The sequence below is a fragment of the Schistocerca americana genome, chromosome 2, assembly GCF_021461395.2.
Source record: "Schistocerca americana isolate TAMUIC-IGC-003095 chromosome 2, iqSchAmer2.1, whole genome shotgun sequence".
Classification (NCBI taxonomy): Eukaryota; Metazoa; Arthropoda; class Insecta; order Orthoptera; family Acrididae; genus Schistocerca; species Schistocerca americana.
The window spans coordinates 338083111-338109336 of record NC_060120.1 but is presented as its reverse complement, the minus strand read 5'-3'; the positions used below and the strand labels follow the sequence as shown (position 1 = coordinate 338109336).

The following is a 26226-nucleotide window of genomic DNA, read 5'->3' as shown; positions in this document are numbered from 1 at the left end:
TTTGATAACTATGCCTATCAGTAGTTAGTGCCTTCAGTAGTTTGAATCTTTTATTTAGCTGGCAGCAGTGGCGCTCGCTGTATTGCAGTAGTTCGAGTAACGAAGATTTTTGTGAGGTAAGTGATTTGTGAAAGGTATAGGTTAATGTTAGTCAGGGCCATTCTTTTGTAGGGATTATTGAAAGTCAGATTGCGTTGCGCTAAAAATATTGTGTGTGTGTTGATCAGAATAGGTAAAGAGCGAAATGTCTGAGTACGTTCAGTTCATCTCAGCTGTTTGAAAATCAAATAACGTAAGGGTTTTACCAGCACAGTAATTCACTAATTTTTCTAAGGGGTCGTTTCAAAATTTACACTTTTCATTTTTTCCACTGTTTCGCACTTGTTTTGCGCATCTGACTTACGAAATTCATTAACTTAACATCAAACCCTTTCATGACAGGAACATACATTTCACCTTATTCAAGAGCAAAAATAAATTATGTATTAAGCCAACTTACACCTGAGGATGTATCCACAGCATCCGAAATGCATAATGTATTTAATAAAACACGAAAATTTGTGACTGAAGGGTTTTTTTGATTCATACTTCCAATGTATTGAATACAGGTACCTCTGCAGCTGCAAAATATAGATAAAGTTAAATTAGAAAGACAAATGATATTTAATTTGTGTGTGTGTGTTTTAGAATGTATGAATGACGAAGGAATTCGTGGTGCATCGCAAGTGCTACCCACAATTCCTCCTCAGAAAAGAAAGCTGAATATCCACATTGACGGTTCACACTTGTTACAAAACATGCTTCCCCTGCATTACTCCTCTCCATTGCAGCACTTGCTTGACCTGCATTTATTTAAAATCAAACAAGGTCAGATGTGAGCACTATATTTACTGTTCGTAAATCACTTCATTGCTGCATTCCTTGCTTCTGAACTGGCAGAAATCTGACGACTTCAGGCTATTAATGCTTTGTGTCTAACCGCGCTAATAATAACAATAACAATAATGAAACCGTGTACTGCACTATTGCAACCCTTATGTAGTTATTGCTGTATCGTGCTGTCGATTAATTAGTAATGGTCTTTTGAAAATAATTTAGTTTCGTGACTGAAACAAAATCGTTGTTTTTACCCCTCACAAAATTTTACCCCTCAGGGTTTAATTACCCCAGTTTGGGAACCACTACTGCTCTACGGTTAGCAGATTAGATACTAAGGAGGAACTGAAACTTCCCGACGGATTGTATCGGACCGGAGCTCGAATCCGTTGCAATACTTTTACCAGCCGTGCTATCTTCGTGCAGCTTCGATTGTGCCAATACGTTACAGATAATGAACGTGACAGGACGCATCGTTATATGCCGTGCAGCAATATAGCAGTTCTAAGTGGGTGGAGCGAGTTGGACGGAAAACGGTATCAACTCCGTCTAGTAATTAGATTAGCAAAAGAGGAAAACTGGGATTAAAAAGGTTTCGAGCTCAAGTAAGATTGTAAATGTGTGAAACCTTAGACTGTGACAGCTAGTCGAGATTAACGTTACAACCAGACGGACCAACGCACGTCCACTCTAATGTTAAAAAACGTCATCATTTAAACAACCTATACCTCACGTATCTAGAATTTCTCCTGTGTCGGAATGACAAGTCAGCAGCGTAAGGAACTCCAGTCAAAAGTGAGAAGTTGCTGATGGCAGGATCACAACTGTCTGTGTCAGCAGAACACCGGGATCTCGTACTATTTCTAGGTCTGTAAGTAGTTCGTGGATATCAAGTCCAGCAGTAGTAGAAAGGGAAGGACGTTTCTCGCGACATTCGTGTACAAGAAATTTTCCGTATTCTAACCGAGTGATACTGGAATGATTTCGTTTTGACGTGGCAAGAATATCGAGTGTTTTATAGAAGTGAAGCGGCTTTCGTGGTCTTTGTAGGCGTCAAATTAATCAACTCACAGATTATGAGTGTTCATGCATACAAATCCAATAAATCGGACACAATATGGGTCATTTAGGATAGGTACGAGCATATGGCGTATCGTTTAGGAGGTGTTCCAGGGTGTCGGTAGCGCACAATTCTTAGCTAAATGGCCATGGAAAGACAGCGATCTGTGCTGTCAGTACTGTATAACTTGGCAAGGGACGGTAAAAGTGTTGTGACCTAAGCCAATTGAATTTCACAAGTTTTTCCAGCGCTTTAGTACGAATTCCTTGACACTGTTTGTAGTTCAGCATAAATTTACGGACACTGTTCGCGTTGTTCGTGCGCCAGTAAGTTGCGCGTGCCTTGTTTTACGAGGTTGCTTATCAGAGCTGACATCTTTTTTGCGTGGCACGCGGACAGGAATACGGCACGCCAAAAGCTGTTCGCTGTAGCCTACGAGTCAGCAGCGAGAACTTAGCGGTTACTCATCCCAGTTTAGTAACGCGGTAAGGCAGGCGATTAAGTGAACGGAGAGGCACCTACACTGTCTGTCAGCACTGCAATCTATCGTAAATGATTATGTGCTACAATACGTGTCGTCTGGTTTTGTGGATCAGTGCGACAGGTGAATGTGAGGCCATAACTGCGATAGGCGAAGGAGGTGTGCGTGTGTCTGTGTGTGTGTGTGTGTGTGTGTGTGTGTGTGTGTGTGTGTGTGTGTGTGTGTGTGTGAGTGAGTGTGTTTTGATCCTGGTTGGTTCCAAAATTCTTCTTTCACTGCGTATGCGATTCACCTGTTTTGTTCGCGAGGAAGTCTATCATCTTCTGTGTAGGTTATTATTATTATTATTATTATTCATTTTATTATTTAACGTTTGATGGCCTTGGAGGGCCAATTTCCTTTATTTTCTTTGACTGAAAACATCAATTTTTAAATGTTCATTCTCTCTGCACATCGCCATTTCTCGTACAGTTTTTAATTTGAATGTCCCTGACACTGATATGTTTCGTATTCGTCATCCACGCCTGTGAGCCTTACATGGAAACTAGTGTAGCCATTCACATATAAATCTCACTCTTTCCCTTTCATTGACAATGTGCTCCCTGCCGCCGTTGGATAAGCAGCTGCAGCAGCAAGTCGTATACTCCTAGCTCACTCATTTGTTACATAGTTTAATTCTTAATTTCTTTGCGTGTTTTTGGTACTTGCATTGTGTAATTCATAAATTTCGGGCGTATTATAGTATTTGAGAGTTGTAGCATCGCGTTTTAGTACCTGAATAGTGAAAATTCACGTAGTCGTTTGTCTACTGTTTTGTTTTGAACGGCCAGTGTCGGTTGGTCGCAGCCAGTGTGCTCCCTGCCGCCGTTGGATAAGCAGCTGCAGCAGCAAGTCGTATACTCCTAGCTCACTCATTTGTTACATAGTTTAATTCTTAATTTCTTTGCGTGTTTTTGGTACTTGCATTGTGTAATTCATAAATTTCGGGCGTATTATAGTATTTGAGAGTTGTAGCATCGCGTTTTAGTACCTGAATAGTGTAAATTCGCGTAGTCGTTTGTCTACTGTTTTGTTTTGAACGGCCAGTGTCGGTTGGTCGCAGTCAGTGTGCTCCCTGCCGCCGTTGGATAAGCAGCTGAGCAGCAAGTCGTATACTCCTAGCTCACTCATTTGTTACATAGTTTAACTCTTAATTTCTTTGCGTGTTTTTGGTTCTTGCATTGTTTAATTCATAAATTTCGGGCGTATTATAGTATTTGAGAGTGTAGCATCGTGTTTTAGTACCTGAATAGTGTAATTTCGCTTAGTCTCCTTCCGCCGCCGAGCAGTGTCAGCAGTGCGCAAGTAGCAGCATTACTGCATTTACTAGGCAATCTTGTATTTTAATAACCGTTTAAATTTTGCCGATTTGTTTGCGCTCTCTGTAGATTAGTTCAGACGTTCTTAGCAAAACAGTTTTTAGCATGGATAGGGACTGCAACTGCTGTGTTCGGATGCAGGCTGAGTTGGCATCCCTTCGCTCCCAGCTTCAGGCAGTGTTGGCTTCGGTCACACAGCTTGAGGCTGTTGCCAATGGGCATCACTGTGGGGGTCGGGATGGGGGTTTGTCGGGGACGGCCAGCTCGTCCCACGCATCCCCTGATCGGACTACGACTGTGGTTGCCCGGGATACTGCCCGCATTGAGGCTGATCCCTCACCTGTGGTAGAGTGGGAGGTCGTTTCAAGGTGTGGCAGGGGGCGAAAGACATTCCGGAGGGCTGAACGGAAAGCCTCTCCAGTTTGTCTGACGAACCGGTTTCAGGCTCTGTCTCAGGCTGATACTGATCTTCGGCCTGACATGGCTGCTTGTCCTGTTCCAGAGGTTGCCCCTCAGTCTGCAAGATCCGGGCAGTCGCAGAGGGTGGGCTTACTGGTAGTTGGGAGCTCCAACGTCAGGCGCGTAATGGGGCCCCTTAGGGAAATGGCAGCAAGAGAGGGGAAGAAAACCAATGTGCACTCCGTGTGCATACCGGGGGGAGTCATTCCAGATGTGGAAAGGGTCCTTCCGGATGCCATGAAGGGTACAGGGTGCACCCATCTGCAGGTGGTCGCTCATGTCGGCACCAATGATGTGTGTCGCTATGGATCGGAGGAAATCCTCTCTGGCTTCCGGCGGCTATCTGATTTGGTGAAGACTGCCAGTCTCGCTAGCGGGATGAAAGCAGAGTTCACCATCTGCAGCATCGTCGACAGGACTGACTGCGGACCTTTGGTACAGAGCCGAGTGGAGGGTCTGAATCACAGGCTGAGACGGTTCTGCGACCATGTGGGCTGCAGATTCCTCGACTTGCGCCATAGGGTGGTGGGGTTTCGGGTTCCGCTGGATAGGTCAGGAGTCCACTACACGCAACAAGCGGCTACACGGGTAGCAGGGGTTGTGTGGCGTGGGCTGGGCGGTTTTTTAGGTTAGATGGCCTTGGGCAAGTACAGAAAGGGCAACAGCCTCAACGGGTGCGGGGCAAAGTCAGGACATGCGGGGACCAAGCAGCAATCGGTATTGTAATTGTCAACTGTCGAAGCTGCGTTGGTAAAGTACCGGAACTTCAAGCGCTGATAGAAAGCACCGAAGCTGAAATCGTTATAGGTACAGAAAGCTGGCTTAAGCCAGAGATAAATTCTGCCGAAATTTTTACAAAGGTACACACGGTGTTTAGAAAGGATAGATTGCATGCAACCGGTGGTGGAGTGTTCATCGCTGTTAGTAGTAGTTTATCCTGTAGTGAAGTAGAAGTGGATAGTTCCTGTGAATTATTATGGGTGGAGGTTACACTAAACAACCGAACTAGGTTAATAATTGGCTCCTTTTACCGACCTCCCGACTCAGCAGCATTAGTGGCAGAACAACTGAGAGAAAATTTGGAATACATTTCACATAAATTTTCTCAGCATGTTATAGTCTTAGGTGGAGATTTCAATTTACCAGATATAGACTGGGACACTCAGATGTTTAGGACGGGTGGTAGGGACAGAGCATCGAGTGACATTATACTGAGTGCACTATCCGAAAATTACCTCGAGCAATTAAACAGAGAACCGACTCGTATAGATAACATCTTGGACCTACTGATAACAAACAGACCCGAACTTTTCGAATCTGTGTGTACAGAACAGGGAATCAGTGATCATAAGGCCGTTGCAGCATCCCTGAATATGGAAGTTAATAGGAATATAAAAAAAGGGAGGAAGGTTTATCTGTTTAGCAAGAGTAATAGAAGGCAGATTTCAGACTACCTAACAGATCAAAACGAAAATTTCTGTTCCGACACTGACAATGTTGAGTGTTTATGGAAAAAGTTCAAGGCAATCGTAAAATGCGTTTTAGACAGGTACGTGCCGAGTAAAACTGTGAGGGACGGGAAAAACCCACCGTGGTACAACAACAAAGTTAGGAAACTACTGCGAAAGCAAAGAGAGCTCCACTCCAAGTTTAAACGCAGCCAAAACCTCTCAGACAAACTGAAGCTAAACGATGTCAAAGTTAGCGTAAGGAGGGCTATGCGTGAAGCGTTCATTGAATTCGAAAGTAAAATTCTATGTACCGACTTGACAGAAAATCCTAGGAAGTTCTGGTCTTACGTTAAATCAGTAAGTGGCTCGAAACAGCATATCCAGACACTACGGGATGATGATGGCATTGAAACAGAGGATGACACGCGTAAAGCTGAAATACTAAACACCTTTTTCCAAAGCTGTTTCACAGAGGAAGACCGCACTGCAGTTCCTTCTCTAAATCCTCGCACAAACGAAAAAATGGCTGACATCGAAATAAGTGTCCAAGGAATAGAAAAGCAACTGGAATCACTCAATAGAGGAAAGTCCACTGGACCTGACGGGATACCAATTCGATTCTACACAGAGTACGCGAAAGAACTTGCCCCCCTTCTAACAGCCGTGTACCGCAAGTCTCTAGAGGAACGGAGGGTTCCAAATGATTGGAAAAGAGCACAGATAGTCCCAGTCTTCAAGAAGGGTCGTCGAGCAGATGCGCAAAACTATAGACCTATATCTCTTACGTCGATCTCTTGTAGAATTTTAGAACATGTTTTTTGCTCGCGTATCATGTCATTTCTGGAAACCCAGAATCTACTATGTAGGAATCAACATGGATTCCGGAAACAGCGATCGTGTGAGACCCAACTCGCCTTATTTGTTCATGAGACCCAGAAAATATTAGATACAGGCTCCCAGGTAGATGCTATTTTTCTTGACTTCCGGAAGGCGTTCGATACAGTTCCGCACTGTCGCCTGATAAACAAAGTAAGAGCCTACGGAATATCAGACCAGCTGTGTGGCTGGATTGAAGAGTTTTTAGCAAACAGAACACAGCATGTTGTTATCAATGGAGAGACGTCTACAGACGTTAAAGTAACCTCTGGCGTGCCACAGGGGAGTGTTATGGGACCATTGCTTTTCACAATATATATAAATGACTTAGTAGATAGTGTCGGAAGTTCCATGCGGCTTTTCGCGGATGATGCTGTAGTATACAGAGAAGTTGCTGCATTAGAAAATTGTAGCGAAATACAGGAAGATCTGCAGCGGATAGGCACTTGGTGCAGGGAGTGGCAACTGACCCTTAACATAGACAAATGTAATGTATTGCGAATACATAGAAAGAAGGATCCTTTATTGTATGATTATATGATAGCGGAACAAACATTGGTAGCAGTTACTTCTGTAAAATATCTGGGAGTATGCGTACGGAACGATTTGAAGTGGAATGATCATATAAAACTAATTGTTGGTAAGGCGGGTACCAGGTTGAGATTCATTGGGAGAGTGCTTAGAAAATGTAGTCCATCAACAAAGGAGGTGGCTTACAAAACACTCGTTCGACCTATACTTGAGTATTGCTCATCAGTGTGGGATCCGTACCAGGTCGGGTTGATGGAGGAGATAGAGAAGATCCAAAGAAGAGCGGCGCGTTTCGTCACTGGGTTATTTGGTAACCGTGATAGCGTTACGGAGATGTTTAATAAACTCAAGTGGCAGACTCTGCAAGAGAGGCGCTCTGCATCGCGGTGTAGCTTGCTCGCCAGGTTTCGAGAGGGTGCGTTTCTGGATGAGGTATCGAATATATTGCTTCCCCCTACTTATACTTCCCGAGGAGATCACGAATGTAAAATTAGAGAGATTAGAGCGCGCACGGAGGCTTTCAGACAGTCGTTCTTCCCGCGAACCATACGCGACTGGAACAGGAAAGGGAGGTAATGACAGTGGCACGTAAAGTGCCCTCCGCCACACACCGTTGGGTGGCTTGCGGAGTATCAATGTAGATGTAGATGTAGATGAATGACAGTCATTTTTATTATAATAATGTCGACTGAAGTTGCATATTATTATTTATCTACTTTCTCGGACGAACTAATATTAGACATCGGATCGGACGAGGCACGAGCCATATATGTTAGCTGAGTATCCAAGCAGCGGTTGGCGCAATGAAAAGAGTACAGAACGATAATCCGACGGTCGTGGGGTCGAGTACCTATGTGGCCATATTTTATTTACGAAGATATGTTGAAAAATAATGCCTCCCAATTTTTCTGTAAAAAATCTTCAATTGTTTTAAACAACTAAGTTAGTAACATTCTACATCGTTACTGTTCACGTCTACATATTTATTTCTCAACATAGTCACCCTGGCAACGAACACATTTCTCCCAATGGGAGACCAGTTTGTTGATAGCATCACTGTAGAATGTTTGCTACGAGGGTAATCCCAAAAGTAAGGTCTCCTATTTTTTTTATAAGTACAGAACTCTGTTTGTGTGACAGGTGGTCACACTGTTATGAAAAGTGCTTTTAGGCTAGGCGCAAATTGAGAAGCGTATAGCACGTGTGACGTGAGACGACACTACAGCGCGACACGCACGTGCCGCACGGGTCGCGCGGGTGCAGCGCATATTGCGACGCGTACACCATACTCCACACGCGCCGACTGGCGAAGCTCTGCGCTGACTAAACCGAAGCTCGCACAACCTGTTATCTTTCTCAAACGATTTTGCAGAAACTATTCTCTAAAAATATATGATTTTTGCCTTACTTGTAGCGTTATATGTCAGCATCGTGACGAAGTGCCCATCACCTCGCTAATGACCATTCTTATTGTGATGTACACATTTTAGTAAGACACTACGCAAAACTCAAAAAGTTTGCAACGAAAATTAGGGGTCGCTATGATTTTGCGTTTGGTGCGTATTACACCATATGTTGCTGCGTATGAAATTTAGCTAACATGCTGAATTTTTTATTAGACTTGGGAGGAGGTCTCTATCTGCCTCCGATCTCGAGAAAGTGGATCCCATGTAGCGCGCTCACTTCCGATCTCACGCCCGCGAGAATGAAATACTCGCAACATCTCTCGTATCTCCTAAACCGCTCGAGACATCGAAACGAAAGTTTGGCGAATGGAGAAGAGTGTTTTGCCAATTATTAAACACACGGAACTTTCTTTTCTATGGCGATATATCACAACTTACACTTCTTTTTTTATTTATTTCACTCCAGTGACTGTAATTTTTTAAGAGTCATCGACAGCTAGCGAAACAAGAGCTTTCTAGTATGAAAATAAACATGAAATTTCTTCTTTTATGTTACTGCAAACCGATAATATGAGGTTTTTCGTAAACTATTGAGCTCTGTGATTGCCAATTACTTGTTTAATGAGGCCCTCCGTTTCGGAATTCTGTCTCAATAGCTGCTATGAGATGAGTTTGGCAAATTACATTATGACAAAGGAAGTACAATTAAACCAGTCACCAAGAGAAATGTGGCCTTTACTCACAAATGGTGATGCTTCTTCGAATGAGAAAAGGTTAACAACTCACACAAAAACAGATTGTCAATTCTGTTGGAATTTTGGTGGAATCCTCGTAACCCATCGTATTTTTAACACTGAGCGACTGGAATGGAAACTTACCAAAGGATTTTATTCCTTCTCGTGATCTGAGCAGTATTAAAATAATGACGAGCGTTCGTTCAGGCGGAATGATAGGCACATGCCAGATACTGTTTACTCATCTAGGGCTTGCCAAACTGACAATGAGTGATCGCGAATAAAATAGTTGTTATTGAGAAAAATAAACAATTGATCTGTCGCACAACACAATGGTCAGTGTATTGTCAGCAGCGAAGGATAATGCGCGCGACAGGAATGCACAAGCTAACCATGTGTGCCTTGTGAGATGGAGTTCGAAAAACATTGTCATGAAAGTAGATCTGCCTTTGTCAGGCGCACATTTCAACAAATTAAATATATCTAATCATAACACTCTTTTTGGATATTCCTACTTTCGTAATAAAACCGACCATTTTCTTCATTCGTGTAGCCTGTTGTTGTATAATTAGTTTATTAATGCTGATAATGTCCATGCAACAATTGAACTGCTTTTTCTCATCAAGGCGAACGAATTAAAACATTGTTATTTGTGACTGCTTTTCGACTGTTTCTAGCTTGTTGTTCACATGCATGTAGTACAGTGTGTTGTATTACATTATTACATCCACATCAGAGTAATTACAGTGAAACTTCTATACTTCAGATCTTGGACGCTTTTTACCACTAGCACAAAGGGATCACACCTGTGTAGATTATCCCTTTCTAAATTTTTGTAACAGATCGTACAGATACGCTAGCTTACTAGGCAGCGAGAATATAACCTTGCTTTACTTTCCTGCCTTGATTCTTAATCACATGATTTTATAATATTCCTTGCTTCCCTCTGTCCGTTCTTGCGATCTGAAGTCATCGCGGAGGCATATGGTGCAATTCCAGCGGCCAATGGATCATCAGTTACTGAAGTATACATTTTTCTTGACAGAAGAAAAACAAAACAAAAGTATGCAGATATAAATAACAGAAAAGTATAACGTGCTAACGAAGAAAGCTGGAGCGTTTAAATGGCGAAAAACGAAAAACTACCCAAAGGCAATAAAATTCAGTACACAGTAAGGCAAAATTTATCGTATTGGCACTACTACCACTGCTGATATGCGCCGTTCCGATGTGAGAATATGGCCGGGCTACTTTTCACTGCTGATATGCGCCGTTCCGATGTGAGAATATGGCCGGGCTACTTTTCCGCTCCCCGCCTCATATTTCCCACGGTGCTAGCTAGCAAGGCAAGCGCGACGCGCGGCGCGAGAAACTGTGCCTCAACCACAACGCCGCGTGACCTGGCGCAGGCGCTTGTCGCGTCCCAGTCGCGTCGCGTCGCAATTTGCGCGGTCACATTTGAACCTGTGATGTTACAAAACGCGCGCTGCGCTGCGTCGCGCCACACGCGCTATACGCGTCTCAATTTGCTCCTAGCCTTTTTTAGTTTGGCACTCCTTGAGAATGGAGCTCCCGTCGGATTTTAACGCCAAGATCGAATTGCGCGCAGTTATTCGGTTTTTGAACGCAAAGGGCACTACGCCGATTGAAATCCATCGCCAATTGACGGAAGTGTATGGTGAGTCGTGCATGGATGTCAAAAATTTTCGCAAGTTGGTGTAGAGGGTTTGCAGGTGGTCGGACAAATTCACGACGAACAAAGGAGCGGGAGACCGTCAATTTGTGAGGAGACAGTTTGAAGGTTGAGCAAACGATGCGGAAGTTCGGCGGCTCACCCTGGGTGATCTCTGCACGTTGGTTCCTGAGGTTTCCCGAAGCACCGCCCACAGAATTTTAACGGAAACACTGAACTAATGGAAGGTGTGCGCAAGATGGGTGCCACGCATGCTGACTGAGGACCACATGCGGCAACGACTTGATGCTTCTCGCGCATTTCTTCACCGCCTTGCTGCCGAACAGGACAACTTTCTGGACTCAATTGTCACGGGTGACGAAACCTGGGCATACTACTTTGGCCGGAAAGCGATTCAGCTCCGACGACGAGGTGAAAGAAGAGGTTCATAACTTTCTGAACAGCATGGCGGCGAGCTGGTATGACATGGGTATACAAAAACTGCCACAGCGTCTACAAAAATGCATCGACAGAAATGGTGATTATGTCGAAAAATAACTAAATGTTCAAGCTGTAAACTGATGTAAACCATTGTAGAAATAAACAAGTATATGTACTTATAAAAAAAATAGGAGACCTTACTTTTGGGATTACTCTCGTACAACCTCATCTTTGCTTACGCCTCATCACTATCGCAACGTCATCTCTGCTTTCGTCGCTTCATTACTATCAAAGTGAAGTTCTCGAAAGTATTCTTTAAGTTTTGGAAAGAAGTGAGAATCGGTTGGGGCCAAGTCGGGACTGTATGGAGAATGACCGGTGACAATGAACCCACGGCGTCTGACTGCTGCAGATGTCGCAGTGCTCGTGTGCGGTCTGGCATTGTGATGCTGGAGGTGAGGGTGTCCCATACGTGGACGAACTCTTCGAATTAGAAACTCGCTTACAGCGCTTGTTTCTAACGCACCGACATAGTTACGTCACACCGCAATGTTAGACGGTACAATTCGGATCGCTCTAGCAGCAGAGGGCTGCAATACGTAGACATGAGGAATAAGTACGTAGAATGTTAATAACGTTTGTTTTATTTAAAAAGCTTTAAGAGTTCTCACATAAAACCGAGTAATACATTTGACATGTAATACCCCAAACTATACTGAGAACAGAATAAAAAATTCGGAGACATTACTTTTCAACACGCTCTCGTACACAAGCGATATTTCATATTCCTACAAAAATACATGTGTTCACAGCCACAACCACAGAAATGATCTCGTAAGAAAATTTGCAGCTTCAGTCGGTACTGTCATATCAAAAATAACCTTCCTTCAACTAATTTGAGCTCTACAACACTAGTGTTTTAATCTTCCTAGACGATATTAATCTTCCTAGATAATGTTTTTCGGGTTGTTCCTCTAATATCCTGGGTCTTATTCAATATATGATAGATATTATGAACTGGATATACAATGCACGTGCTGGGGGGGGGGGGCTGTGTTTGGCAAGAATTAGGGAGGAGGGAAGTTACCCATACAAACATCTGGCCGCCTCCAAATTACAGAGGCGGTTTATCCAGCACTGGTAATAAAGTGTGTAACATACTGGTCTAATTTATGGTGGAGGGGGCGATTTGTTGGAGGCATAACTTGGCATAAGGGCAGAAGGCTGGCACGAGGAGAGACAAGGCGCCCAGTTGCTTGGAGCTTTCCCAGAAGCACGTGGCGCGGTGTGGCCCGACGGGGGGGTTGGGTCCAGGTGGGGAGTGGCGCGACCCTGGGAGGGAAGGGAAAGGACCAGGAGGCAGCGGCGGACGGCTTCCGGGAAGCGGGCAGGGGCTGCGCGTGGGAGCCGCTGCTACCTGCCGCCTTCCGGGAATGCGTTACAGATCTGGCAAGCTCCGCGCCTCCACATTCATGCCTCAGCAAAACCACTCACCGTCCTGCGAGATTACACGTCGCCGTTTCAGCGTATTCCTCAACTGCCGAGCATTACGTATGTGCGTCTTATCTCCAGCAGAGGAAACGCACTGCTGACTGCACCAGATATTTACACTGCTTCATGCTCCCTCGAGTATAGGCTTGCAATGCCCCTTATTGTTGCCACATTACCGCTTCCTCAGAGCCAGAAAACTGAATAGGCTTCCGTACGGACGGTGCATGATTCTGCATTCATATACAATCTGCAAAAAATAGTTTTCACGTACATTTACGCCCCAAAAGCCACCTTATGGTGTGTGATATAAATGAATGTTACGAGGGAGAATGAGTGCCAGGTGGCCTCTTCACGCGCTCGAATTCCGCCACGGTCGTTTCGTGATAAATCTGTGGCAGGAAGTTATAAGTGCACTTCTTGGCACATACGCACCATGGATTTTGATACGGGAGCTCCTTACGGGGTACAACGCCTCTCTAGTAGCGTCGGCCACTGGTGTCTGACGAGCTTCTCCTTGACGCTCTGGCGCTCACTAAATTTACTTGATCTCTGTTAACACTACCTGGTAAGGGCCTCGGACTGAACAGTAGCAGTCAAGAATCAATCAAACGAGGGTTTCGAAAGCTCTCTCTTTCGTGAGTGATTCCTACAATGACTCTGCTTCGCACTTTATTTTTCTACAACTACTAATGTCCTCCGGTTCGTAGGACTGTACCGGCGTTTGTAGCATGAAAGGGGGGAGGGGCGGGGATCAGGAGAGCCGGCCAGCTCAGACCCCCAGCCAGTTCGTCAGTAGCGCTCATTATGTCAGAGCAACATGTGCACTCCTCTACTGCGCAACATGAAATCATAAAATTTCCTGCTAGTGAAGCAGTTCAAGCGACGAAAATTTTTTGGATATTCCACAGTTCGAAGACCAAACACTGAGGAAAACATTCGCACGGTTCGAGATATTCTTGAAGGAGATCAATGGGTTAAGTGTATCAGAAGGTCTAGAGAGGGTTGGAATAAGTTCTGTTTGTTGTCAAACGATCATCATAAAAAACCTTAAGCTCTGTTAACATGTGTGCCTTTTGCTCGCAGATCAGAAGTTGAGACATTTTGTTTGTCAGAGACTTACAGAAAAATTTGGCGAAGAAGGTGATGCATTTTTGAATCGAATCGTCCCCTGCAACGAAACGTGGGTCCGTCACTCCCCAAATCAGTATGGGGGAAAGCCAAGAATCGAATATCAGCTGGCAAGGTTCTTTCAACCCTTTTCTTCCACCGGCGAGGAGTTTTCTACATCTAAGTGATTACTCTGCTATTCACAATAAAGTGCCTGCTCTCTACCGTTCCACTCTCGAACGGCACGCGGAAAAAAAGAGCACTTAAAATTTTTCTGTGCCCTGATTTCTCTTATTTTATCGTGATGATTATTTCTCCCTATGTAGGTGGGTGCCAAAAGAATGTTTTCGCAATCGGAGGAGAAAACTGGTGATTGAAATTTCATGAGATCCCGTCGCAACGAAAAACGCCTTTGTTTTAATGATTGCCACTCTAATTCACGTATCATGTTTGTGACACTATCTCCCCTATTTCGCGATAATACAAAACGAGCTGCCCTTCATTGTACTTTTTCGATGTCATCCGTCAGTCCCACCCGATGCGGATCCCACACCGCACAGCAATACTTCAGAATAGGGCGGACAAGCGTAGTGTAAGCAGTCTCTTTGGTAGACCTATTGCACCTTCTAAGTGTTCTGCCAATGAATCGCAGTCTTTTGTTTGCTCTACCCACAATATTATCTATTTTGTTCATTGATTTGTTGCATGAGTGACGCACAAACAATGCTGCTGCTTACTACTGCGAGCTATTGAACCGGGTGAGGGTCGCCGCAAAAGACAAGACCAACCAATTCGTAGGACCATCCTCCACCATGACAACGCCAGGTCCCATACTGCAGATCTGAAGTCTCGAACCTTGCAGAAATGCACTTGACTCAACTTGATTATTCCCCCTACAGCCCGGACGTACCACCCTGCGATTTTTACTTGTTTGGGTCGCTTAAAGGAGTTTCAGGAGGGCAAAGATTTGAAAATGAGGACAGCGTGGGGAAATCCGAACGCAACTGGCTCCTTGTCCAATCATCTTCATTCTACGGTGATGGAATAAAAAAAACCTTCCTTCTAGCTGGGACAAATGTATTTCTAAAAGAACTGACTACGTAGAAAATAAATTATATTTCCTTTTTTTTAATAGATAATTAAAAAATAAAACAAAATTCTCTTTATATTTGACGTACCCTCATAGTATTATGCTGTGCTTCCCGTCTAGGCCGTGCCGGGAGCAATTTCTAGATAATGTCTGGTTGTTTTCAGTGATTTATCGACAACAGAGAAATCGAAAAATGATGCGTAGTTCCGTCAATTTATGCACAATACGTTGCATTTATTGGTGTTCAGTGACCACTGCTAGTCCTTACACCAAACGCAGATCCTCTGCAGGTCATTCTACATTTCGCTACAATTTTCTGGCTACGTAACTTTCTCATATTCACTAGTGCCCAAAAGTAAAGCATAAACACGAAAATGAAAAGAGCAAAGCTGAGCAATCACGGTAAATATTTGCCTACAAACCATACTTCTTTGTTCTGTATATAAGGTGAACATTAATAAAACCGACAAACTGCAGGGACGGATTCCTGACTGGAAGCGGAGGAAAGAAGGTCCTACGAACGTGTGTCCCGAAATGGACGGTGTGTGTTCAATGACAACCAATTGTCCGGTAACACACTAGAGAGCTCCACGTCACAATAGATCTTCAAAGTGGCCTCCGTGGGACTGCAAGTGATACAGATAGTAGCGGTTGTGATGCAAGATACACAAAATCGTATTTTGGCTTACCCCATGTTAGTTGGCCACTTGCCTATGTGCTTGTACAAGGACTCGCCTCAAAAGCCTGTAGAACATGTCCTCCAGATCTGGTGTAAGCATAGTCCGCCGCTCCCTGCACGTTCATCTGTCCGAATGGATTCTTGATCACACAAACGCCCAAAAAGGGCTTGAAATGTTGTGTGATGTAGTTCGCGTCTGTGGGAGTACTTGTTTTGGCATAGCCGTGCTGCCTCTCGCCAGTTTCCATCTTCTTGGCCGTATGCAAACACCACCTTGGCTTGTTCTCAACATGACTACCGGATCATTCTGTTTGCAAAATGATTCTCGTCGCATATTACTCTGGAGAGAGCCTAGTAACCGATGCAACCCCATGAACATCGTGGGAAGACACTGGTTTCGATGGTAACGGCGTCACGGAGTGCTGAGGCATAATATTGAATGGCCATACCGAGCTGTTCATCTTCGTTCGCTGTCGGAGGAATACTGTAAATGCTCAGACGTACAGAGATGAGGTACTTTTACCGTATGTGCGCCTTTTCATATAGATGGTCCAGACTTTCTCTTTATGGACGATACTGCCCGTTCGTAAGGAGGTGTTCTGGTGCAGGAATTTCTTGGAGGTAAAGACATCTGTCGCATCACCAGGCCAGCGAAATCTCTGTATCTGAATCCTACACAACACGCCTGGGATGTATTAGGGAGGCGAAGTGCATACCGCCACCTTCCACCCCCAAGGACGTTTCCAGACCTACGCACCGCTCTTGCTGAGGAATGGGATCGACTGCCACGAGCGCTCATAAATCATTTCGTAGACAGCATGCCCCGTCGCTGTGCAGCGAGGGTGGCTGTTAGGGGTAACCAAATCCCCTATTAACAGCTCCTTTTGTTGTGCAAGAGATTTCCCACTTGTGTAATTTGCTTACAAATATGTATGTCAGCTATCATAACATTCGGGCACTGGTGTACGCCAAATGTCTTGTGATTAAGGTGCAGCTTGTTCAGTAATCCTTCCAGCATCCTGTCCTATTTTTGTGATTACGATTAACGTTTGGACAATAGTCTACATAACAGTACCATTATGGAATAACTGAGCAGCTCCGGGAACTTAAATGGGCACCTTTGGCAGACAACGAAGTGGTTCTAGTGAATCCTTGTCGGGATAAATTAGAGAACCGGTGCTCGAGAAAGAATTTACGACAATGTTGCTTTCACCACCATGTATGTCGCGTTGAAATCATGAGAATAAGATAATGGAGAGGGGGGGTAGTTCAGAGGCATATAGACAGTCCTTTCTTCTACGCTGAATACCCGAATGAAATAGTACAGAAAATCACTTATTTTGATATGGAACACCTTCCACTACAAACTGTATACTGGCTTGCAGAGTATAAATGTAGGTATCGCTGAGAGTGGAGGGCCGGAGATAGAGAAGATGGAGAAGGGTATTATGAAGATGATGATGGCGATATGGATGGTCTTAAAGCGCCTAACTGCATAGTCATCAGCGTCCCCATTGTACATTAACACACACATCTCGTGGTTTGAACCTTGTTTGTTTTCACAAGCGAAAGTGCTTCGACGAATCATCAGGAACACACATTACCAGATTTCTTCTGAATGCGTGGCTTACTCGACGTAAATATGTAATTCATATGTTTTAAAATCAGACGACCGTTTGGGAAAAAAATGACAGATTGCTTGTTACAATGATGGCCGACTTTAAGAAAACAGGGTTCGAGCAATCCATGTTATCCTCATGTCAGGATACCTACACAAGCAGTTATAATATTTTTAGCGAAAGTGGTGTTCTACTAGATTGACGTTTTGGTGTATAACACAGCCGTAGGAGGACACTATGCGTCAATGAACAGCGTTCTATTCTCAACACGGTGAGCATTCACTTCCTTCCATCGGTGCGGCTGGCATGAGAATCGCTACGCCTGGGCGGTCGATTACATTGATCACAGTTCGTTGTCCTCTACTTCGAGCCTCTCATCTTACCACTGACACATGATCCTTTCGTTAGACAATAAGTTGTTATCGCGCGGACGGACGGCACGTCGAATCAGAACGCCTCCTGTACACGAGTCTTCGGCTGCTTTGTCGGTTGTATTATTTAGCCATGTGCCAATGTGTCCCGACAGCCAGCAGAAAACCGCCTCTTCGTCTTAGACGGTCTGAATCTTTTTTATGCCGGTTAAAATTGCTGTACATATTTCAGATCACTGAGAGAATAAGAGCCAATGAGAAACTTTATACTACGATGGCGGATGAGAATGCCCCCTGGTCCAGAAAAACGTGCCCGTCCATGCCTTTGTCAAACTGTGGAATGTCAAGACAACTGCAAGGGTGACACTGACATGTGAGTTGGTATTACTGAACGTAAGCCGGCAGGAAGCTGCAGACGCGGCACGTGCGAGGAGTCACGACCGGGCGCTGAACCCGGTGCTGGCTGACGGCGCCTCTGCGGGCGGACTGGGTCACCGCCACAGCACGCCGCCGCCGCCGGTCGGCGATCAATGTGGCTGCCGCCCGTCTAGACGCGCTTCCCTCCCCTGCCTCCGCCCCTCCCCTACCACGCCCCTCCAGCCGCCGCCGCCGCCGCCGCCGCAGAGTATCGACCCGCCACGCCGCGCCGCCTGGGTCACCGCGGCTCCCCACTACCGCCCCCGCAACACGCCTACCCGACTGCACCAGCTACGTTCGCACTCACCCTTCTCCCCCCGCCTTTGTTGCCACTCGCACATTCTCTTGCACTCGTGATAAAAACACAGGAAGGGTGACAATTAGTAGCATACACAACACCCATCATTTGCAATCTTGTACCACAGACAATGTCCAGACACATATTCGACTGGTTGTGCAATAATCACTCAACGGACGGCAGGTGGTAGCACTAACAGTGGAGGGTATCAAAAGCATGTCGGAGGGACGCGGAAAACAGTGCAGTCGTTGTCGTAATGCGGAAAAGGGAGTGATTCTCTGACGTCCAAAGGGACCGATCATTGCCTTTCGGGAGAAGGGTGGAAACATTTCCGAAACGGCTAAGCGTGTTAACTGTTAGCGTGCTGCGGTGGTTTAAGTACCCGTGCATGGCAAAATGGCGCTATCCATAACCGGCGCCGAGGCAGATGTGGTGAACCACGGCCCACAGACGACAGGGATGAACGAGGGCTTTTCTCTGCCTCGTGATGACTGGGTGTTGTGTGATGTCCTTAGGTTAGTTAGGTTTAAGCAGTGCTAAGTTCTAGGGTACTGATAACCATAGATGTTAAGTCCCATAGTGCTCAGAGCCATTTGAACGAGGGCTGCGGAGATGTGTGTGGGCGAACAGACGAGCAATTGTTGAGCACAACCGACCGCCCAGATGAACCGTGGGGCTACTAAGAGTGTCTCCTCAACGGCCGTTCAGCGAACACTGCTGCTTATGGGCCTCTGCAGCAGGCGCCTGGTTCACGCACCCATGCTGACTGCCGCTTGTCGGCGACAAAAGCTGGTATTTACGCGCCAATGCTGCAACTGGGCGTCCACTGAGTGAGGGTACAGACACCTTGCAACAATCGTCGGAAGTGTTACGCCCTGGGGAATGTTTTCGTGGAATTCCCAGTGTGATCTCGTCATTCTGGAAGGCTCAATGGATCAACATCTTGGGGACCATCTCCACCTCTTTATTCGCGTCATGTAAGAAGGCGGCCCAATTTTCAACCGTTCTGCGCATCTCCCTCCACCGGCCACTGGCGGCCAATAATATTCATTCTCTATCCGAGCGGCTAGCACAGTTACAGCTACAGACCGAGAATATCGCTCGTACATGTTGCACTGTTGCCGCAGTTCGCGGCAACCGAATTATTCATTCATCAATTTTCTTCTTTCCTTTTTTTTCTTTCTTGCAGCAATATAGCTGTGTATGTGTATCTTGTAAATGTTTAAGTGCGATTTAAAAAAAAAGGTCAGGTGACGGCAATAAACGTGAAGTGCTTTACACGCAGACGAGGCTGATTAGGGCCGCCCGGAGTGGCCGTGCGGTTATAGGCGCTACAGTCTGAAACCGCGTGACCACTACGGTCGCAGGTTCGAATCCTGCCTCGGGCATGGATGTGTGTGATGTCCTTAGGTTAATTAGGTTTAAGTAGTTCTAAGTTCTAGGGGACTGATGACCTCAGATGTTAAGTCCCATAGTGCTCAGAGCCATTTGAACCATTTGAGGCGGATTATTTACAGCATTTATAACTTTTTTCAAACGTGAATTTAAAAACAGGTCTATTACTATTGACATTAGAAAACACAAGAACGGACTCGAGAACCATGTGGTGTCGACCAAGAGAACTGTAAAGAGAATTGTAAAGGTAAGTGCGAGCTGTAGGAACCGTAGTAACTGTTGGTTTCGTGTCGCCTGCAAAGCATCGAAATCACAAGGAATCTGCAACACAAATGAGTAGTTTTAACAACGATGTTTTAAAGTGCTCCATATGAATGATGAACGCCCGCCACAACAAAAACGCGTTACAGTTATGCAGGCTTCAATCGTAAGCGCTTCGCCAAGTTAAAGAATTTAAAAAGACATTACTATATCCATATAAAGATTCACGATACAAGAGAAGGAGGTACAACAGTGTATTAACTTGATGAAACTAGGGGCGATAAGAATTATTCCAAGAAGATTAGCTGGAAAATGAGTGATGGCACTGGTCTTTTTAAAGTTCTCATAGGGATAGGTTCTCGGATAATTAATCTGCATGCTGACTCTTCTTCTGGTTTTATTTCTGAGAATAAATTCGAATGTACGTGCAAGAAAAACAGCAGTGATTACCATTCGGCAATTAATGCTATCAGTTTCGTGACGTGATTCACAATTCTTATCATACCTTGCTTCGAAGTCGGTCGCTGCCAGTTACAATTCAACTCTTGTTGAGGAAAAATCAAGTCGAAACCCCCAAAAAGCGAATATTTTTCCCCGGCTTAAAAATAAAAATATTGAGCACCGTATAAACCAGACTCGTGCCGATCTCCTGTACAAGTCACGTGACGCAATGTACAAAATTGGCTTCCTTGCACGCGAATGGGATCACACAGTTTTGTGTTTTACTCACTGTCACTGTCATCATAGACCCATGGAATTAATTTGGCAAAGGGTGTTAAGGCTCTGTAGGAAAAGAAAACAAAACATTCAAGAAAACATACAGTGAATCGCTTGTGCATGAGGCAACAGACAACATCCCACCTCTGGCGTGGGCACAGACTGTGTGTGTGGCACGCTGAAAAGCTTCAGAAAGAACAGGGAAGTGATGTTGGATATAAGCCTTTAACCTATCAGAAGTGATGGTGGATATAAGCCTTTAACCTATCAGCGTAAATTTAAAATCAGATTGTTCGGAAATAGACTCAAATAGAAGTGACAATGGTATTACAATGTAGACTTCGGAACAAAGTAATAATATTTCTTAGTTTTAAAGACTCGTGGCTTAAAAATGTGTTTGTCAACATATCAGATGCATACACAATAATGAGAACTTGCTAGCCTTTTTTATTAGGACTTTGTATCCTTTTAATTATGCAGACTATAATGTTCAACATATTTCCCAAAGAGAAGTTAAGCTTGTCCCACCATGTTTTAAACCTCGTCATTTTCAAGGCACGAACTGGAAAGACCATTTGATAGTGACTGTTACTTGTCGAGATATCGGTGGTTTTCGATGTTTTCGGTGAGATTCCCTGGGGTCATTCGCAGATGACAGTTAATTGTTTGCTTGTTCAATGGATTATAAATGCGGTCTCACACTGCAATATCGAGCACGTTTTAGTTTACACTCACAATGCCCGTCAACAACGAAAAATACGACAACTTACTGATCATTTTTATGATAGTCTTTTACATTAGTGTTTTCTGCCACTAATTCTCTTTTACACGCAGTAATTACACTTAACTATGGTCATACACACACACACACACACACACACACACACACCTTACACATTTTTAAAAATAATATTGAGCAGAAGCAGCTGTCAAGCAAATATAATGATTTCGGTTTGTGCTTGAAGTTAATTTGTTGTGTATTAAATTTTTACAAGCAGTTTCAACGTCGTTTTGAGAAAAATTGTACTTCACTTGAGTAAATCTGTGGAACAGTGGACGTGAATTATTATTTCTCTCATGACGATTGATAGAAATTGGTTTTAATATTTATTATTCCCCTCATGGATTTGAACGTACAGTACGCAAACGAGCCTGACTATTATCCGCAGCAATGCAGTTCGGCAACGTAGACTTCGTTTGCCCGCTCTCTGCTGCCGCACAAGCGCAGTTCTCATCTCCCCCCCCCCCCTCCCCCCTTTGCACAGCTCTCACTGTCCGCACGTGGTGTGAAGAGCACAAAAATGAGTTTACCATACTCCCTTGGCTACCAGACTCCCCGGATTTAAAGCCAATTGAGAATCTATAGGACCACTCCGATCGGGCTGTATACGCCACGCGTCCTTAAGCGGGAAACCTAGCGCACTGGAGTCAACATGGCTCAACATCCCTGTCCGTACCTTCTAGAACTTCACTGACTCCTTTCCTGCAGGTCACGCAGCGGACCGCGCTGCGAAAGGTGGTTATTCGGGCCTCTAACAGTCACATTAATGTGACTGGACAGTGATAAATAGCTCCTTAATAATGTGGGCACTCTCCCCCCCCCCCCCCTCTCTCCCTCCCATAGCCTTAGACACTACTTAATCTAAAGACAACGCGCACGAACACATGCCCGAGGGAGGACTCCAACCTCTGAAGGATGGAGCCGCGCGAACCGTGTCAAGACGTCTTTGACCACGCGGCTCTCCCTCTGATCTGATATACCTGTGACGACTGGCGGTAAAGAAAGTGCACCGTATTCCGCTCAGCCTACTTTTATTTGAAAATAATGACATGAGATCCAGGCAGGAGTGCTGTCTTTATCTTTGAGTCAGATCGGTAATATAAATTTCGTCATCACTTTCTTATACACATCTACGATATCCGAAGACTTATGTATCAGCTATTAGAGAAGGCCCACAAATTAATCACCAGTGCGAATGGGGTGTGCTGGTACGAACAACTGGCTTCGTATTTGAAGACAGAACATAATTTCACCGGTTGTCGCTGTTGCTGGACAACTTCATCTTAAAGGGAAGATATTGAACCATATTATCGTCAGAAAATGCTCTCATTTCAAGTCCCTGACGGACGACTATAGAAATCTTCACAACGCTTCAGACGCACGCTGTTGAAATTAGCGGACGCTGTTTCGTCGGGGATATGGAACAGTGACAAAAGACCAAACCAAAATCGTGCTGATATCGTTCAGAAAGATTCTCGCGTAAATACTCAACAAGATGGACTAAAGAAAGGACGAAATCTTGTCTGGTGGTCACGGGGAAAAAGTTGTCTCCACATGTTCATGGAAGTACACACCAGGAAGCGGCAAGTAAAGGATACGTAGCGAACTGTGAGTGCGACGTAAAGTTTTCCGCCCAGCCCCCCGGATGCACCATTTTCTCCGGTTGAATATCGACTGCTTTCACCGCTCCACCCGCAGCTGCAGGCCCGGGCCACGCTTTCTCCTCATCTGCACCCAAACCTGTTTCACGGTGGGGAGAGCAGCCTATCGAAAACTGCAACGACCTGGCTCGCACTAACGCAGCCGCCTCGAAAACACTCTGTCAGCCTCAAAAACGCCACAGGATGACGTCAAATATCAATTTTCGTTCTAATTTTCAAATATACAACAGCTACACACACAGAAACAAGTAAGAGGCGCTACGCATAGTTTTAAGGCAGTTTCACTCATCGCAGTAACTTATCTTATGTCACGAGGGTTGCCCAGAAAGTAATGCACCGCATTTTTTTTTTCTCAGGCGTGAACAATGCTACGAATGCGAAACATTAAGTATGTATTATTTGAAGTCTCCTGAGTAAGCGCGCCAGAGTCTGCAGGTGATGTACGTTACTAGCACCGTGCCATCATTGAATTTCTCACTGCAGAGAAAGAAACTGTGGGGAATATTCGCAAACGCTTGTGCAAAGTCTATGGAGCATCTGCTGTCGACAGAAGTACGGTTAGTCGCTGGGCACGGAGGGTGAGGTCATCAGAAGGCAGTCCGGCGGAGCTCCACGATTTGCAGCAGTCAGGGAGACCATCCAGGCTGTCACACCTGACACACCTAGCCTCCTCGGACTTCCATTTCTATTAAAGAATGCCATTTGTGGAAGACATTTTGAAGACGATGAGGAGGTGATTCGCACAGTGAAGCACTGGCTCCGCCACCAGGATAAGATTGGTAGCGACACGGCATACAAGGCCTTGTTTCGCGCTGAAGGAAGGCCATAGAACGGGATGGAGATTACGTGGAAAAATAGCATGTGTAGATAAAACACCATTCTTTTGTGTGTGTCCAATTCTCATTATGTTCAATAAAGAATTGTTGAAGAAAAAATGCAGTGCATTGCTTACTGGGCAGCCGTCGTAGTATACTGTAGAATATACTATTCAATGCTACTGTCGTCATTAAGATTTGATCAGTGGAGTACAAATTCATTATTGAAAGAGGAATCCACCAACGAGATTCAGCATCACCTAAACTGTTCCCAACAGTCGTAGAGAAATACCACGAACGCTTCCGCGGCCGGTGTTTAATTCTGTTAAGATGTCACGTCTGAGAGGCCGTGGTCGATATATAAAACTATTTACTGAAGGTTTGTCCCTGTCTGTGGAGGGCATCTTCAGCGATGAACTCTGGCAAGTGCGTAGAATGCTCAAGCGACGCCGAATATAAGAGGCATGTTCTGAAAGTAAGCACTGTTTTAAAATTCCGCCGCGGTCGGCATGCGCGGTGTACCGCACTCCGTTGGCAAGCCACAACACAATTAGAGTCATTCGGCGTGTTTACGTTTGTCTGTATTTGAAATGCCTCCTCCGACTGACAATCCCGCCGATTGTGAAATACGCGTTGTGGTTCCTTTTATTAATGCTAAATGCGTGAAACTCATTGACAAATCAATGAAAACATTGTGAGTGATGGATGTACAGAAATGGGTGAGAGCTTTTAAAGATGGTGGTACGAATGTGCACAATGAGAAACGAAGTGGGTGACTTTCAGTCATTACTGACATGTGTTACAGAACTTTGATGAAAAAGTGAGAGAGAACAGACACTTTCCGATTTCGACGTTATGTGATGAATTTCCACAAGTGCCAAGAATATTGTTGTCTAATCGCGCGTCAGATTTCTGCGAGGATGGTATTCGAAATTTGGTTGTACAACATGGTAAGTGCCTTAATATTGGTGGTATTTATGTAGAAAATTAGGTTAAAGTACAGGTTTTCATGTAAAAATAAAATTGCTAAGAACAGTCTAGCTGTTTTATTTTTATTTCGATACAGTACTTACTTAAAACAAACAGGTCTCGTACATGGGCACTGTGAGCTGGATAGAGGGCACACAATTCGTCACATGATACAGAATCCGTTAATTGTTTCAACAGTTAATTCCACTCACTGTGAAAAGTCGATGTACGTATTTTATTTCCTCTTCCATCCTGTTAAAATGATTGTAGTCTTTACAAATTTCTGCACCATCTCTAAATAACCACCCATGGCAATGTACTGTCTTGGCTGAGACTCTACTCTAGTCTCGTGACATTCTATTACATGGTCTTCACACTATGAAATATGTTTAGCTATGGTCGACTTATCAATTTGACCAAAATAACAGTGGCTCTCGTGTTCAACTAAACGAATAAAGGCGATTTACATAATCGATCCAAACAAAGGTCAAAGTTATTATGTAAGTTGAGGACGTAGAATGAAAGTTAAGAGTTGTTGCACTTGTTACAGGTGTGAGTTTGCATAAGAAAAATTAAACGTCAACCACAAAAAAATTAAAATAAATTAAAAGAAACAATACAGTTAGTATGTGCAAATAACTTGCATTCAATAGAAAACAAAACAAATTAAAACTATAACGAAAAATAAGCAGTGTTGTTCACCTTGTACTTGTAGTGATGCAGCGGCTCATACCAGAATGGTTTGTGTCTTTTACCAAGCCTGCCACTAGCAGCGAGCACGGGATCGAATCCATACTCCGTCGCAGAAGTGGGTTTAAACTGCGAAATAAATAAACAAAATTCTTATAACCCAAGCAATACAACATACAGAATATTTGATGCGATTTCAAATAATTTAGAGAATTAACTCCGGCCGACTATCCGTGCTACGTACGCTCCTGCGGGAGGACTGGATTTGGTACATCATTTCGTTATCCTTTGCTTTTGTTTTTCCTCTCTAATCTTCGTACTTTCATGTAGCACAACAGAACATATAACAGAAGCAGATTAATAAACCAGTCACTAAGTCGTGACCATTTTTGAACTGCTCTACACACTTACATGCATACAACTTTCACCATAAATGTCCGGCAGTTCGTGGACTAGTGGCTAGCGTTACAGCCTCTGGATCACGGGGTGCTGGGTTCGATTCCCGGCCGGGTTGGGGATT

The 26226-nt window shown here is 44.5% G+C and overlaps 1 protein-coding gene across 3 annotated transcripts in view; it reads right to left on the bottom strand.

Moving 5' to 3' along the window:
- LOC124596567 (ski oncogene) overlaps positions 1-26226 on the bottom strand; it is a 629377-nt gene that overhangs the window by 253964 nt on the left and 349187 nt on the right. For all 3 annotated transcript variants that reach the window (XM_047135751.1, XM_047135753.1, XM_047135752.1), the window contains exon 2: positions 25719-25835. In XM_047135751.1, the coding sequence (XP_046991707.1) occupies positions 25719-25835 (117 nt within the window). The remainder of the gene's footprint in view (positions 1-25718; positions 25836-26226) is intronic.